General features: G+C 48.1%; 2 protein-coding genes across 2 annotated transcripts in view; one reads left to right on the top strand and one right to left on the bottom strand.

The window, feature by feature from the left end:
• Positions 1-15,173, top strand: part of LOC141075630 (gastrula zinc finger protein XlCGF66.1-like) — a 50,900-nt gene that overhangs the window by 20,823 nt on the left and 14,904 nt on the right. The window lies entirely within an intron of this gene.
• Positions 1-15,173, bottom strand: part of LOC141075631 (uncharacterized) — a 70,993-nt gene that overhangs the window by 55,422 nt on the left and 398 nt on the right. Inside the window, exon 2 of the mRNA XM_073562736.1 lies at positions 13,318-13,638. Coding sequence (XP_073418837.1) covers positions 13,318-13,638 — 321 coding nt within the window. The remainder of the gene's footprint in view (positions 1-13,317; positions 13,639-15,173) is intronic.

The following is a 15,173-nucleotide window of genomic DNA, read 5'->3' as shown; positions in this document are numbered from 1 at the left end:
ACACAGTGTAATCTCACAGTATCACCATCCCTCCACACACAGTATAATCTTCTCACAGTATCACCATCCCACCACACACAGTATAATCTTCTCACAGTATCACCATCCCCCCACACACAGTATAATCTTCTCACAGTATCACCATCCCACCACACACAGTATAATCTTCTCACAGTATCGCCATCCCACCACACACAGTATAATCTTCTCACAGTATCGCCATGCCACCACACACAGTATAATCTTCTCACAGTATCGCCATGCCACCACACACAGTATAATCTTCTCACAGTATCGCCATCCCACCACACACAGTATAATCTTCTCACAGTATCGCCATCCCACCACACACAGTATAATCTTCTCACAGTACCGCCATCCCACCACACACAGTATAATCTTCTCACAGTATCACCATCCCCCACACACAGTATAATCTTCTCACAGTATCACCATCCCCCACACACAGTATAATCTTCTCACAGTATCACCATCCCACCACACACAGTATAATCTCACAGTATCACCATCCCACCACACACAGTATAATCTTCTCACAGTATCACCATCCCCCACACACAGTATAATCTCACAGTATCACCATCCCACCACACACAGTATAATCTTCCCACATTATCACCATCCCCCACACACAGTATAATCTTCTCACAGTATCACCTTCCCCCCACACACAGTATAATCTTCTCACAGTATCACCATCCCACCACACACAGTATAATCTCACAGTATCACCATCCCCCCACACACAGTATAATCTTCTCACAGTATCACCATCCCACCACACACAGTATAATCTTCTCACAGTATCACCATCCCACCACACACAGTATAATCTTCTCACAGTATCACCATCCCACACACACAGTATAATCTTCCCACAGTATCACCATCCCACCACACACAGTATAATCTTCTCACAGTATCACCATCCCACCACACACAGTATAATCTTCTCACAGTATCACCATCCCACCACACACAGTATAATCTTCTCACAGTATCACCATCCCACCACACACAGTATAATCTTCTCACAGTATCACCATCCCACCACACACAGTATAATCTTCTCACAGTATCACCATCCCACACACACAGTATAATCTTCCCACAGTATCACCATCCCACCACACACAGTATAATCTTCTCACAGTATCACCATCCCACCACACACAGTATAATCTTCTCACAGTATCACCATCCCACCACACACAGTATAATCTTCTCACAGTATCACCATCCCACACACACAGTATAATCTTCCCACAGTATCACCATCCCACCACACACAGTATAATCTTCTCACAGTATCACCATCCCACCACACACAGTATAATCTTCTCACAGTATCACCATCCCACCACACACAGTATAATCTTCTCACAGTATCACCATCCCACCACACACAGTATAATCTTCTCACAGTATCGCCATCCCACCACACACAGTATAATATTCTCACAGTATCGCCATCCCACCACACACAGTATAATCTTCTCACAGTATCACCATCCCCCCACACACAGTATAATCTTCTCACAGTATCACCATCTCACCACACACAGTATAATCTTCTCACAGTATCACCATCCCCCCACACACAGTATAATCTTCTCACAGTATCACCATCCCCCCACACACAGTATAATCTTCTCACAGTATCACCATCCCACCACACACAGTATAATCTTCTCACAGTATCACCATCCCCCCACACACAGTATAATCTTCTCACAGTATCACCATCCCCCCACACACAGTATAATCTTCTCACAGTATCACCATCCCACCACACACAGTATAATCTTCTCACAGTATCACCATCCCACCACACACAGTATAATCTTCTCACAGTATCACCATCCCACCACACACAGTATAATCTTCTCACATTATCACCATCCCCCTACATAGTAAAATTAAAATGTTCCCACATTAGCAGCTTGCCATACACAGGATAATGTTTCCACAGGACTGGCATCCCCCTCACACACAGTATATTGTTCCCACAGTACTGCCTTCTCCCCCACTTTCTAATGTTCCCACAGTACTTCCCCCTACATGCACAAGATGGTACCATCTACCCCACTGACAACCTCACAGCTAATTATCATATACTCACTTCGCCTCATTCTTGGTGCAGATACTAATGAACCCAGGATCTATGAGATATTTACCATACAATAGTTGGATAGGCAGGAGTGTATCACCCATAAAGTTAGCCCACTCGGTTGCTATGATGCCCATACAGTGAGAGGGCTCGTGGGGTGTGGTATTGGTCACCCTCTCCTTCCCATCATCACAATTTCAGCGATATCCACATTCCCATGACGGTGATACCATTGAATAGAATAGTGAGTCAGGGAGTCCAAAGCTCCTGCTCCCCCATTCAGCCTTCACCTGTGAGTCTGAGACTCCGTGCACTGCAGGCACAATGGCGTCACTACATCACACCTGTAGTATGGAGCCTCAGTACTCACACCGCACAGCCTGGAGCAGTTCACCTCGGGAACGGGGTTGGGTGAGTAGTGTGTGTTTTTAAATCAGGAATTGTGGAGGCTTAATATTAAGAGAAGAGCTGTTGGGACTCTCATACTGAATGTGTGGCTGGTACGGGACATTATACTGAGTAAGGGGTTGTGGTGGACTGTAAGTTCCTCCATACTGACTGGGGGTCCTTATTTTCTGTAGCAGGTTGTGGTGGCCATAATACTGTGTGAGGTGCTGTGAGGGCCGTGATACTGTGTGGGGTTTGTGGAGGCCACCATACTGTGCGGGAGCCCTCATACTGAGCTACATGGGCACACAGGAGAACTAATTCCTTGTGATTAGTGACCTATGGTCTATCTGATTGCCGTCCTCCTGAATTGATATGGTGTTGTGTGTCAGGAGGGAGACATCAGATAGTACGTTCTGATGTAAAGCAAAGATATAATGGCAGTGGGAATCTGGATTCCATGCAGGGGGTATAGCGGAGACCAAGAGCAGGAAGAGGTCATTAGCTCTGAAGGAAAGCAAAAATGGGAATTGGGAATTTGTCTCCGCTACGCTCCAGGCCTGGAATACAAAGAGTAGGGTGTGGTCCTTAGCTCAGGTTTGCTGGACTATTGTGACTTATAACAAAAATGATGTACCACCACAGGAAACCGGAAAGTTCCTGAATATGCATAATGCAGAAGAAGCATTCATAAAGTGTTACAACCGTAATGTGATGTATATACTTCTCATCAAGTTCTTGTTAAGTAATGGAGTTTGTTTTTGAACTTTTGGTCTCCCTCATTCATCTCCATAACCTTTGGTCCGGGTCTGTCTCTGCCTGCGCGGCTCCTTAGCCGCTCTGCCTGCGCGGCTCCTGCTGCCGCTGCAGAACCTCTTGCTGCAGCTTCTCTCCACAGACCTTGTGGTTCTGCTTTGCTCCATTCCCGCTGCAGAACCCCTTGCTGCAGCTTCTCTCCACAGACCTTGTGGTTCTGCTTTGCTCCAGTCCTGCTGCCGCTGCAGAACCTCTTGCTGCAGCTTCTCTCCACAGACCTTGTGTTTCTGCTTTGCTCCATTCCTGCTGCCGCTGCGGAACCTCTTGATGCAGCTTCTCTCCACAGACCTTGTGATTCAGCTTTGCTCCACTCCTGCTGCCGCTGCAGAACCTCTTTCTGCAGCTTCTCTCTCCACTCCTGCCTTCACCTGCACCTCCTGTGTGAACAGGTCCAAACCTGTTCCTTCATATTCCACGCCTGCCTGCCTGCCTGCATCCATACCTGCACCTGCTGTGTGAACAGGTGCCCGCCTGTCCTGTGTCTCAAGCCGTGCCCGCCTGTCCTGTGTCTCAAGCCGTGCCCGCCTGTCCTGTGTCTCAAGCCGTGCCCGCCTGTCCTGTGTCTCAAGCCGTGCCCGCCTGTCCTGTGTCTCAAGCCGTGCCCGCCTGTCCTGTGTCTCAAGCCGTGCCCGCCTGTCCTGTGTCTCAAGCCGTGCCCGCCTGTCCTGTGTCTCAAGCCGTGCCCGCCTGTCCTGTGTCTCAAGCCGTGCCCGCCTGTCCTGTGTCTCAAGCCGTGCCCGCCTGTCCTGTGTCTCAAGCCGTGCCCGCCTGTCCTGTGTCTCAAGCCGTGCCCGCCTGTCCTGTGTCTCAAGCCGTGCCCGCCTGTCCTGTGTCTCAAGCCGTGCCCGCCTGTCCTGTGTCTCAAGCCGTGCCCGCCTGTCCTGTGTCTCAAGCCGTGCCCGCCTGTCCTGTGTCTCAAGCCGTGCCCGCCTGTCCTGTGTCTCAAGCCGTGCCCGCCTGTCCTGTGTCTCAAGCCGTGCCCGCCTGTCCTGTGTCTCAAGCCGTGCCCGCCTGTCCTGTGTCTCAAGCCGTGCCCGCCTGTCCTGTGTCTCAAGCCGTGCCCGCCTGTCCTGTGTCTCAAGCCGTGCCCGCCTGTCCTGTGTCTCAAGCCGTGCCCGCCTGTCCTGTGTCTCAAGCCGTGCCCGCCTGTCCTGTGTCTCAAGCCGTGCCCGCCTGTCCTGTGTCTCAAGCCGTGCCCGCCTGTCCTGTGTCTCAAGCCGTGCCCGCCTGTCTTGTGTCTCAAGCCGTGCCCGCCTGTCTTGTGTCTCAAGCCGTGCCCGCCTGTCCTGTGTCTCAAGCCGTGCCCGCCTGTCCTGTGTCTCAAGCCGTGCCCGCCTGTCCTGTGTCTCAAGCCGTGCCCGCCTGTCCTGTGTCTCAAGCCGTGCCCGCCTGTCCTGTGTCTCAAGCCGTGCCCGCCTGTCCTGTGTCTCAAGCCGTGCCCGCCTGTCCTGTGTCTCAAGCCGTGCCCGCCTGTCCTGTGTCTCAAGCCGTGCCCGCCTGTCCTGTGTCTGTCATACCTTCTTGCCCTGTGTCTCAGCCTGCCTGTCAGTCACACCTGTCCAAGTGACTTGTCTCCAAGTGGGATCAGCAGCCACAGCCAGACACCACCCTGGAGTGGCACCCGACAGCTATCTGCCGCACAAGCCTGACCTCACCATCAGAGGCTCCAGTGAAGACCAAGGTAGCTGTCGCAGTCACGCCTCTTCCAGGGTAGTCTCGTCTGTGGCACAGTGGGGCCACAACCCCCCGGCTCGCGCCAAGGCGCGAGCGTGACATATAGTTCCTGCCCCTGGCTTGACCGGCTGACTCCGTTACACCCTGATTTGTCCTCTGCCCGTTTCCTGAGCTCCCATGCCTTCCCCGCTCATCTTAGTGTCTGCTCCCAGTGCTGTGACCTCTTGGTATTTGACCCGTCTTGTCCTCTGACCTGTTACTGTCTCACGTCTCTGGCATCTCTGCTCCCGACTGGCTCTGACTTCTCTGGCTTGTAGCTGACCACTTGTATTGCTCTTTCCTTGTACTGTGTTCCCTGTCCATTATTGACCCGGCTCGTCTGACCAATCTCTTGCCACTTAGTGGCACCTGTGCTGCTGCAATGTGGTGCTATGCTGTGAGTGCAACCTTTCTTCTCTCATCAGCACCCCCTGGTGGAGGTTAAGCACTACTGCGCTACAGCAGCATTACATTATAACTGACCAGTATATTTAAAGGTGTTTATCATTATTTTCCCATGGTTATGGATCTGCTTCGTAACTTGGTGGATCAGGTGTCCAGTTTGATGCAGATGTTGCGGGAATTGTTGGTAGAACACCGGGCCCTGGCCACGTCCCATACTCAATTGCAGAAAGAGTTGATGGAGACTAAAAGACTGTGCTGGGTGCCCCCCCATGTTGTTGGTAGGACTGGTGATTCTGTAGATGTCGCCTTGCACTCTCCCGAACCCTCAGTCAAGCTACCTGACACCTTTTCTGGTGAGAAGGATAAGTTTCGTACGTTCAGTGAGAGTTACAAATTATTATTTGACCTCGATCCTGTGGGGATGAGAGTCAGCGGGTGGGGATAATTATATCCTTGCTCAGGGAGGATCCTCAGTCCGGGGCTTTCTTGCTGCCCCCTACTGCCCCTGAACGGATGTCGGTGGATAGGTTTTTTGAGTCCTTAGGACTTATCTATGACGAACTGGACCATGTCAGGTTGGCAGAGGACACTATCATGGGTCTTGTTCAGGGAAAGCGCTCAGCCGAGTGGTATTGCTCGGAGTTTAGACGATAGTTCCCCGAGGAACGACTCTGCTCTCAGGTGCCAGTTCCGGAGGGGACTGTCTGATCATCTGAAGGATGCTCTGGCTCTCCATCCACCACCTAGTTCCTTGGAGGAGGCTATGTCTCAGGTCATCCGGATAGATCGAAGACTATGGGAGAGGTGTGTTATGCAGCTGGAAGTTCCATTACTTCCAAGTAATCTCAACGTTACACTACATTCCGAGCCCATGGAGGTGGGGGCCACCACCGTCAAGGAAAAGGAGAGGAAACGACTATGGAAAGAGAGACTCTGCTTCTACTGTGGTAGTTCGGGACACTGGAAAATGGACTGCCCCTCCTCCCTTCCCAATGTGCCGGGAAACGCCTAAGTTTGGGTAACTATTGAGGAGGTTGCCCAGACTCTCAGGTACCTTTTTCCTTATTGTTTAAGTTACTGCTGGAAGTGGAACTTTATGTCCAGAACTATTGTACTCCCACTTCGGCTTTTGTGGACTGCGGGTCATCTTTGAACTTGATTGAATCTAACGGTGGCCAAATGTAAGTTAGGGACAGTCAGGTTGGGAACTCCCATTAATATCGTGGCTATTGATTAGACACCTCTTGCTAATAATGTTATTAAGTTTGTCTCAGAGGAGATTATCCTCAAGGTGGGGTCCTGTCATCAAGTACGTATTACATGTTTTGTTCTGGACCATCTTCCTGCGGGATTGATGTTGGGGTTTCCCTGGTTATGAGTACATAACCCGATTATTGACTGGGAATCCCAGGACATTGCTAATTGGGGTCCTAATTGTTTGAAGGGGTGTATTGTATCAGTTTGTGTCTAAGTTCTGGAGGGCTTTTTGAAAAAAGGCTGGGTATCAGTTTGACCTTTACATCAGTCTATCATCCCGAGACCAACGGTCAGACTGAAAGGACCAATCAGTCTTTGGAGCAGATTTTACGGTGTCTTCCACATCTCGACAGGATTATTGGTGCTCTTCTTTACCCATGGCAGAATTTGCGGTTAATAATCGTGTCAATCAGTCACTGGTACTTCCCCGTTCTTCTGTAATTATGGTTTTCACCCTCATTTTGGTGAGTTTTCCCAGCTTGATTTGGAGTGTCCAGGGGCTGATTCGACCATTCTGTGGTAGGTGGATATCTGGAGGGACCAGAGGAACATTGGGGAGGCTCAGGGCAAGTATAAATTTTTTGCGAATAAACGACGCTTGGTGGGGCCGGCATTCCAGGTGGGGGATAAGGTATGGTTATCCACCAAGAATATAAGGTTGAAGGTTCCTTCTGCTAAGTTGGGTCCCAAGTTCATTGGTCCTTACGAAATTTTAGAGGAGGTTAATCCTGTTGCCTTTTGCTTGCGCTTGCCTCCGTTGTGCAGATCCCCAATGTACAGTATTTCCTAAAAAGTAAATTATATTACAGTAGTAATGTCCCTAATTGGACCCTAAAGAAATTATGTTTCCCACTTGTCACCATAAATTAATATAGCGTGTTCCTCATTCTGGCCTTCAAGCAGTAATTTAGTCCCTCATCCTGGCCCCCTTTATTTAATAATCTCACCCAGCCTGGCCCCATTTATTTTATAATATGCTCCAGCCTTGCCCACTTTATTTTATAATATGCCCCATTTTGATCCCCTTATGTCCCTTGTCCAGCCTGGCCCCCAGATATACATACTGGCCCTCATACAGTTGTGGCCAAAAGTATTGACACCTCTGCAATTCTGTCAGATAATACTCAGTTTCTTCCTGAAAATGATTGCAAACACAAATTCTTTGTTATTATTATCTTCATTTAATTTGTCTTAAATGAAAAAACACAAAAAGAATTGTCCTAAAGCCAAATTGGATATAATTCCACACCAAACATAAAAAAGAGGGTGGACAAAAGTATTGGCACTGTTCCAAAAATCATGTGATGCTTCTCTAATTTGTGTAATTAACAGCACCTGTAACTTACCTGTGGCACCTAACAACAGGTGTTGGCAATAACTAAATCACACTTGAAGCCAGTTGACATGGATTAAAGTTGACTCAACCTCTGTCCTGTGTCCTTGTGTGTACCACATTGGGCATGGAGAAAAGAAAGAAGACCAAAGAACTGTCTGAGGACTTAAGAAACCAAATTGTGAGAAAGCATGAGCAATCTCAAGGCTACAAGTCCATCTCCAAAGACCTGAATGTTCCTGTGTCTACCGTGCGCAGTGTCATCAAGAAGTTTAAAGCCCATGGCACTGTGGCTAACCTCCCTAGATGTGGACGGAAAAGAAAAATTGACAAGAGATTTCAACACAAGATTGTGCGGATGTTGGATAAAGAACCTCGACTAACATCCAAACAAGTTCAAGTTGCCCTGCAGTCCGAGGGTACAACAGTGTCAACCCGTACTATCTGTCGGCATCTGAATGAAAAGGGACTGTATGGTAGGAGACCCAGGAAGACCCCACTTCTTACCCCGAGACATAAAAAAGCCAGGCTTGAGTTTGCCAAAAGTTACCTGAAAAAGCCTAAAACGTTTTGGAAGAATGTTCTCTGGTCAGATGAGACAAAAGTAGAGCTTTTTGGGCAAAGGCATCAACATAGAGTTTACAGGAGAACAAAAGAGGCATTCAAAGAAAAAAACACGGTCCCTACAGTCAAACATGGCGGAGGTTCCCTGATGTTTTGGGGTTGCTTTGCTGCCTCTGGCACCGGACTGCTTGACCGTGTGCATGGCATTATGAAGTCTGAAGACTACCAACAAATTTTGCAGCATAATGTAGGGCCCAGTGTGAGAAAGTTGGGTCTCCCTCAGAGGTCATGGGTCTTCCAGCAGGACAATGACCCAAAACACACTTCAAAAAGCACTAGAAAATGGTTTGAGAGGAAGCACTGGAGACTTTTAAGGTGGCCAGCAATGAGTCCAGACCTGAATCCCATAGAACACCTGTGGAGAGATCTAAAAATGGCAGTTTGGAGAAGGCATCCTTCTAATATCAGGGACCTGGAGCAGTTTGCCAAAGAAGAATGGTCTAAAATTCCAGAAGAGCATTGTAAGAAACTCATTGATGGTTACCGGAAGCGGTTGGTCGCAGTTATTTTGGCTAAAGGTTGTGCAACCAAGTATTAGGCTGAGGGTGCCAATACTTTTGTCTGGCCCATTTTTGAAGTTTTGTGTGAAATGATCAATGTTTTGCTTTTTGCGTCATTCTCTTTTGTGTTTTTTCATTTAAGACAAATTAAATGAAGATAATAATAACAAAGAATCTGTGTTTGCAATCATTTTCAGGAAGAAACTGAGTATTATCTGACAAAATTGCAGGGGTGTCAATACTTTTGGCCGCAACTGTATATGTGTTTTATCCTGTGTCTCCCATATACCTTTCCTGGACCCCCATATATCCTTCCTGGTCCCTTTTCCTGGCTCCCCATATATATGAATCCTGGACCACCATATATGTGCATCCTGAACCCCCATATATATGCTTCTTGGTCTTTTGTCCTACCCCCCATATATATCCATCCTAGCCCATGTCTCCCTCCTGGCCCCCCAATGTGTCTCCCTCCTGGCCCCCCAATGTGTCTCCCTCCTGGCCCCCGCATGTGTCTGCCTCCCGGCCCCCGCATGTGTCTCCCTCCCGGCCCCCGCATGTGTCTCCCTCCCGTGGCCCCTCCATGTGTCTCCCTCCCGTGGCCCCTCCATGTGTCTCCCTCCCGTGGCCCCTCCATGTGTCTCCCTCCCGTGGCCCCTCCATGTGTCTGCCTCCCGTGGCCCCTCCATGTGTCTGCCTCCCGTGGCCCCTCCATGTGTCTGCCTCCCGTGGCCCCTCCATGTGTCTCCCTCCCGTGGCCCCTCCATGTGTCTCCCTCCCGTGGCCCCTCCATGTGTCTGCCTCCCGTGGCCCCTCCATGTGTCTGCCTCCCGTGGCCCCTCCATGTGTCTGCCTCCCGTGGCCCCTCCATGTGTCTCCCTCCCGTGGCCCCTCCATGTGTCTGCCTCCCGTGGCCCCTCCATGTGTCTGCCTCCCGTGGCCCCTCCATGTGTCTCCCTCCCGTGGCCCCTCCATGTGTCTGCCTCCCGTGGCCCCTCCATGTGTCTGCCTCCCGTGGCCCCTCCATGTGTCTGCCTCCCGTGGCCCCTCCATGTGTCTGCCTCCCGTGGCCCCTCCATGTGTCTGCCTCCCGTGGCCCCTCCATGTGTCTGCCTCCCGTGGCCCCTCCATGTGTCTCCATCCCTGCCCTTTGTCCTGGCTTTATGTACAGAGAGAGGGGACAAAAAAAAAAAGATTCCTCTTACCTTCCTGCGCTTCCAGCGCTGTACAGCGTCCTCAGGTCCAGAGCGCACAAAGTAAAATGGCCGCCGACATAGCAGAGGCCGGCGCTGAATGACACTGATGTCATACGCCGGTGACGACGGGCGCACACTCTTCAGTATTGATCGAGACGCTCGGCACAGTGGTTCATGTAATGACCGCTGCGTGCGCGCACCCCTGCACATACTCTGCCCGTGCTTTTAAAGGGCCCGCACCCCTAAAAACTGCAGACTTTTTTTTTTCTTCTCTTCTTCTCCTCCTTTCCTTCCCACAACCAAGGGCCCACTGGGGATTTCCCCGATACCCCCCAGGCCAGTCTGACCCTGTGTGTATGTATGTACGAGTATGTACAATAAAATTGTTAAGGTCCTGACATACCTAACATTGTGCAGTGACTCTGTTTTCCATATAGTGACGGATTATTTCTTTTTTTAAACTCTTTTTATTGAAAGATTCCACAAAATAAGATGACAGACATATGACAATGCAGTGTAAGATCAGAATAATCCGTATAATCTCCATCCACAGTGACACAGATATAATATCACACTTTCAGTAATAAAACGAATGAGACACAGCATTCACCATAATGTGCTCTATAAAGCATTGCTCCTCCTCACCAACAGGTCCATTATTATGTTATGAGCTCGTACCAGGTCAGGTTATACACATATTCCCAAGCCCACACATATCGTCACTTTCATACTCTGGAAGGGATATACATCAGGGATTGTATCGCGAGATGGAGGAGACCATGGCATTAGGAGCCAAGTGTGACAAGGGTGAGATACACCACCATTCCCGAATCCTATGGAACTTCTAGGGACATCTTCTGTGTCTATATAATATGTTTTCATAAGGAATTATATCGTACGGTTATGATATCGACTAGCGGCATGACCACAGATTTACTCCAATTAATTTTAAGGCTAAGTTCACACGTACCGGAACTCTCGTGGAAATTACCGCGAGAATTCCGGAATTCCATTCAGCGGGAAAATCGCATTTTAAATTCCCGCGGAAAAACTAGCATTTTGCAAGCGTAATTAGCTTGCAAAATGCTAGCGTTTTCCAAGCGATCTGGAGCATCGCTTGGAGAACTGATTGACAGGTTGGTCACACTCGTCAAACACTGTGTTTGACAAGTGTAACCAACTTTTTACTACTGAGGCCGCCAATGCAGCATCAGTAGTAAAAGATAAAATGTAAAAAATAATAAAAAAAAAATAAAAAATGGTATTTATTCTTACCTTCCGACGTCCCGCGCAGACTTCCCAGAGTAATCCTTTGCAAAAATGCCCGCGATGATGTCGCGCGAATTACCGCGAGACTTCGCGATCCCGCGAGAACGGACGCCATCGCGGGCATTTTTGCAAAGGATTACTGGGACCGGGACCGTGGAGAGAGGCGGGAGGGCTGCACGGGACGTCGGAAGGTGAGAATAACAATATTTTTTATTTTAAATTCTATTTTTTACAGTGATATGGTACCCAAAGCCCGGAGGACATTCTCCTCTCCTCCGGACCATGGGTTCCATCTGCAATTGTTCTGCTTAATTTTGGTATGGTGTGCACAGCCACATGCGGGAAGTAAGCGGAACAATGCATTCCTACGGGTGCGGGATCGCCGCGATTCCGCAAAATTAATGAGCATGCTGCGGTTATTACCGCGAAGTGATTTCGCCGCGGTAAAAACCGCAGCATTAGCACAGCATTGCGGAATCCCATAGGAATGCATGGGATGCTTATTTTTCGCGGCAAAATCGCGCGGTTAAAACCGCCGCGGAAACGCGAAAAAAACGCCACGTGTGAACTCAACCTAAGACCTGACAATTCTCCAAAACGATTGATGAGGTGAATTGCTCTTGGAAGAGATTGCTCTATTTTAACTAGAAAGAGTACCAGATCATCAGCTTATAATCCCACCTTGTCCACCCTAGAATTAACATTAATTCCTTCCACCAAAAGATCTTGTCTAATCCTAAGGCCTCTTTCACACTTCAGTTTTTTACAATCAGTCACAATCCGCCAGGTTTTGAAAAAAAACGGATCCTCAATTTTCTTTTGAGGATCCGTTTTTTTCCCCATTGACTTTCATTAATGGCGGATTGTGACGGATTGCTGCCCGTTGTATCCGTTTTTTTGGAGGATCCGCCAAAAGTTTCTGTCCATCACCATCCTCAAAGATTTCAAAACTGAGCTTGCAACGTTTTTTTCTCTGGCGGATCCTCCAGACACTCATTTAACCCGAAATTCTTTCTGGATGGACAAAAAATCTCCCTCTCCCTCTCCCTCTCCCTCTCCCTCTCCTTTAAATTTCCTCATTTTCAGGATCCGTCTGAAAACGGATCCTGTGGCATCGGTTCACATCAGTTGAGAGCGGATCCGCTTGTCTGACTTTCTGGCGGATTTGAACTGATGCAAAAAACTGAAGTGTGAAAGAGGCCTAAGTGCAATTGGTTCAATCGCGAGGGCAAAGAGCATTGGGGATAGTGGGCGGCCCTGTCTAGTCCCTCTACCCAGATTAAAATACTCCGATAGCGAGCCATTAACAAGTATATTCGCTCTCGGCATGTAAGAGAGTCATTCAATCCACTTGCAAAATTTGTCAGAGAAGCCAAATTTCAGAAGCACAAGTTGCAAAAATTTCCACTCCAATGAATGAAAAGCCTCGGCTGTATCTAAAGAGGCTATCGCCCGAGGTTTCCTATATTTGTGGCCTATCTGCGTTAGAACCTGTACCCTTCTAACATTAGAGGAAGTGGATCTTCCTGGCATGAAGCCGGATTGATCTTCGTGTACAATGCTTAGTATTACCGCTTTCAATCTATTAGCTATAAGTTTAGTGAGTATTTTATAGTCTGTATTAAGCAGGGATATAGGGCGATAAGCACCACACTCCTCAGAAGGTTTATCTGGCTTTGGAATTACCTCTACAGTGGCATCATAAAAGGATTGGGGAAGCGAGTGTTTTACAAGTGCTTCGGAGAGGGTTTGCAGCAGACCCGGCCCTGTCTGATCGATGTATCTTTTATATAGTTCTATGGGCATGCCATCAGGGCTCGGAGTGTTCCCATTGGAGAGAGACATGGCTGCTTCCCGAATTTCCTCCAACGTGATATCTCTATCCAAGAACGCCCGATCCTCACCAGAAAGTTTAGGAAATTCTATATGGTCCAAGTCCTCATCAATCTCTTCTATAGTGGGATTCAGTTGAGAGTCATATAACTCTAAAGTATTCTTCACATCTGTCTGCGATTTGGTCAGATTTAAGTAGCGGAGTTCCCTCTCTTGTATTAATGGTCAGAATGGATGGAGACATTTGATATTGTTGGACTATGTATGCTAAGAATTTACACAATTGGTTATTCAATTCAATATGAGTTTGTTTAGAGAAAAAAAGTCTTCTCTGGGCTTTATCCTGTAATTGTATCAAATCCTCCCCTTCCCAAGCCACCGATGTAAAGTATCATCAGAGGGGTTATTGATATACTCAGCGTCCAATAATTTACACTCCTCAGCAAGTCTCTGCTCCCCAATACAGGATTTCCTTTTAATATATGAAATCGTGGACCTGACACATCCCCTCAATTATGCTTTAAGTGTATCCCACACTAGCAATCTGTCAGGGAAATAAGCATAGTCTAAATACCTCTAATTGGTCTATTATTCTGTCTTGTTCCCCTATGAGGGAGAGCCAAAACGGATGTATGCGGATCCTCTTAGGTCTGTTAGGGCCACCTAGATGAAGGCACATCACCAATGGAGCATGGGCTGATACTGCCCTAGGAAAGTACTCAGTTTCACGCAGATCCGATAATACAGCATTATTCCCAAATGCATGATCAATTCTGGATAAACAGTGAACAGATGGCGTATAACAGGAGAATTCTTTCTTAAGAGGATTCTGCTATCTCCAAAAATTAATCCAGCCCATCTCTGTTATGAAAGCATCTAACACAGTAGTGTCCTGATTACTAGGCCTAGAGTGTGGCAGCACTCATTCATCCAAGTAGGTGTTAAGAAACATATTAAAATCACCCAGACATAACATCTTGGCATCAGGATACTGTGATACAAAAATTGCAGCCTGTTGGACTACATCCATTTTTGCCGGTGGCAGATTATAAATATTGAGTAGTACATAAGGTACCACATCTATAAATGCATACTGTATATAAAAATAAATCTGCCCTTCGGGTCCCTCTTGACCATGTGAACCGACCATCTCAAAGATCCATGTATCATAACGGCCACCCCCCTAGAATAGGACATGTACATAACATGCTTCTACCATTGTATCCCAAGTTTTTTTCATTCTGGATATAGTGTCTGGTGTTAAGTGGGTTTTGATGTTCTCAGATCCAGGAAGACTCCCCCGTCTGTGGGTAGTCCTCCATCGGGTCCAGCTCTAGTTCCGTGACGTCTTTCCTGTTCGGCCAAACAACAAGGAGTAGGGCGTGTAACCGGTGGTTTGATGGACTCGATTATTGTAGATCCACACAAGCTCAGACACGTACTCGGGCCACCGAGCCTTCCTATCGTCTTCCAGGGTCCTTAACATTTTGATTAGAATATGGTTAAACCGTTCACAGGCCCCGTTTCCCTGAGGGTGGTACGGTGTGCTATGAGACCTGTCAAGCTGATAGATCTATTTTAGCTCATCCATTACTCTTCCCAAGAAACAGGTTCCTTGATCAGAATGGATCCGCTGTGGGCATCCATTTGATCTATCATCACTAGACAGTGGTCGCATCCTTGGTGTGCTGGCCCGATGGTCAAGTAGT

Source organism: Dendrobates tinctorius, unplaced genomic scaffold (assembly GCF_039654945.1).
Source record: "Dendrobates tinctorius isolate UK_male_01 unplaced genomic scaffold, ASM3965494v1 ptg000366l, whole genome shotgun sequence".
NCBI lineage: Eukaryota > Metazoa > Chordata > Amphibia > Anura > Dendrobatidae > Dendrobates > Dendrobates tinctorius.
This window is presented reverse-complemented; position numbering and strand designations above follow the sequence as displayed.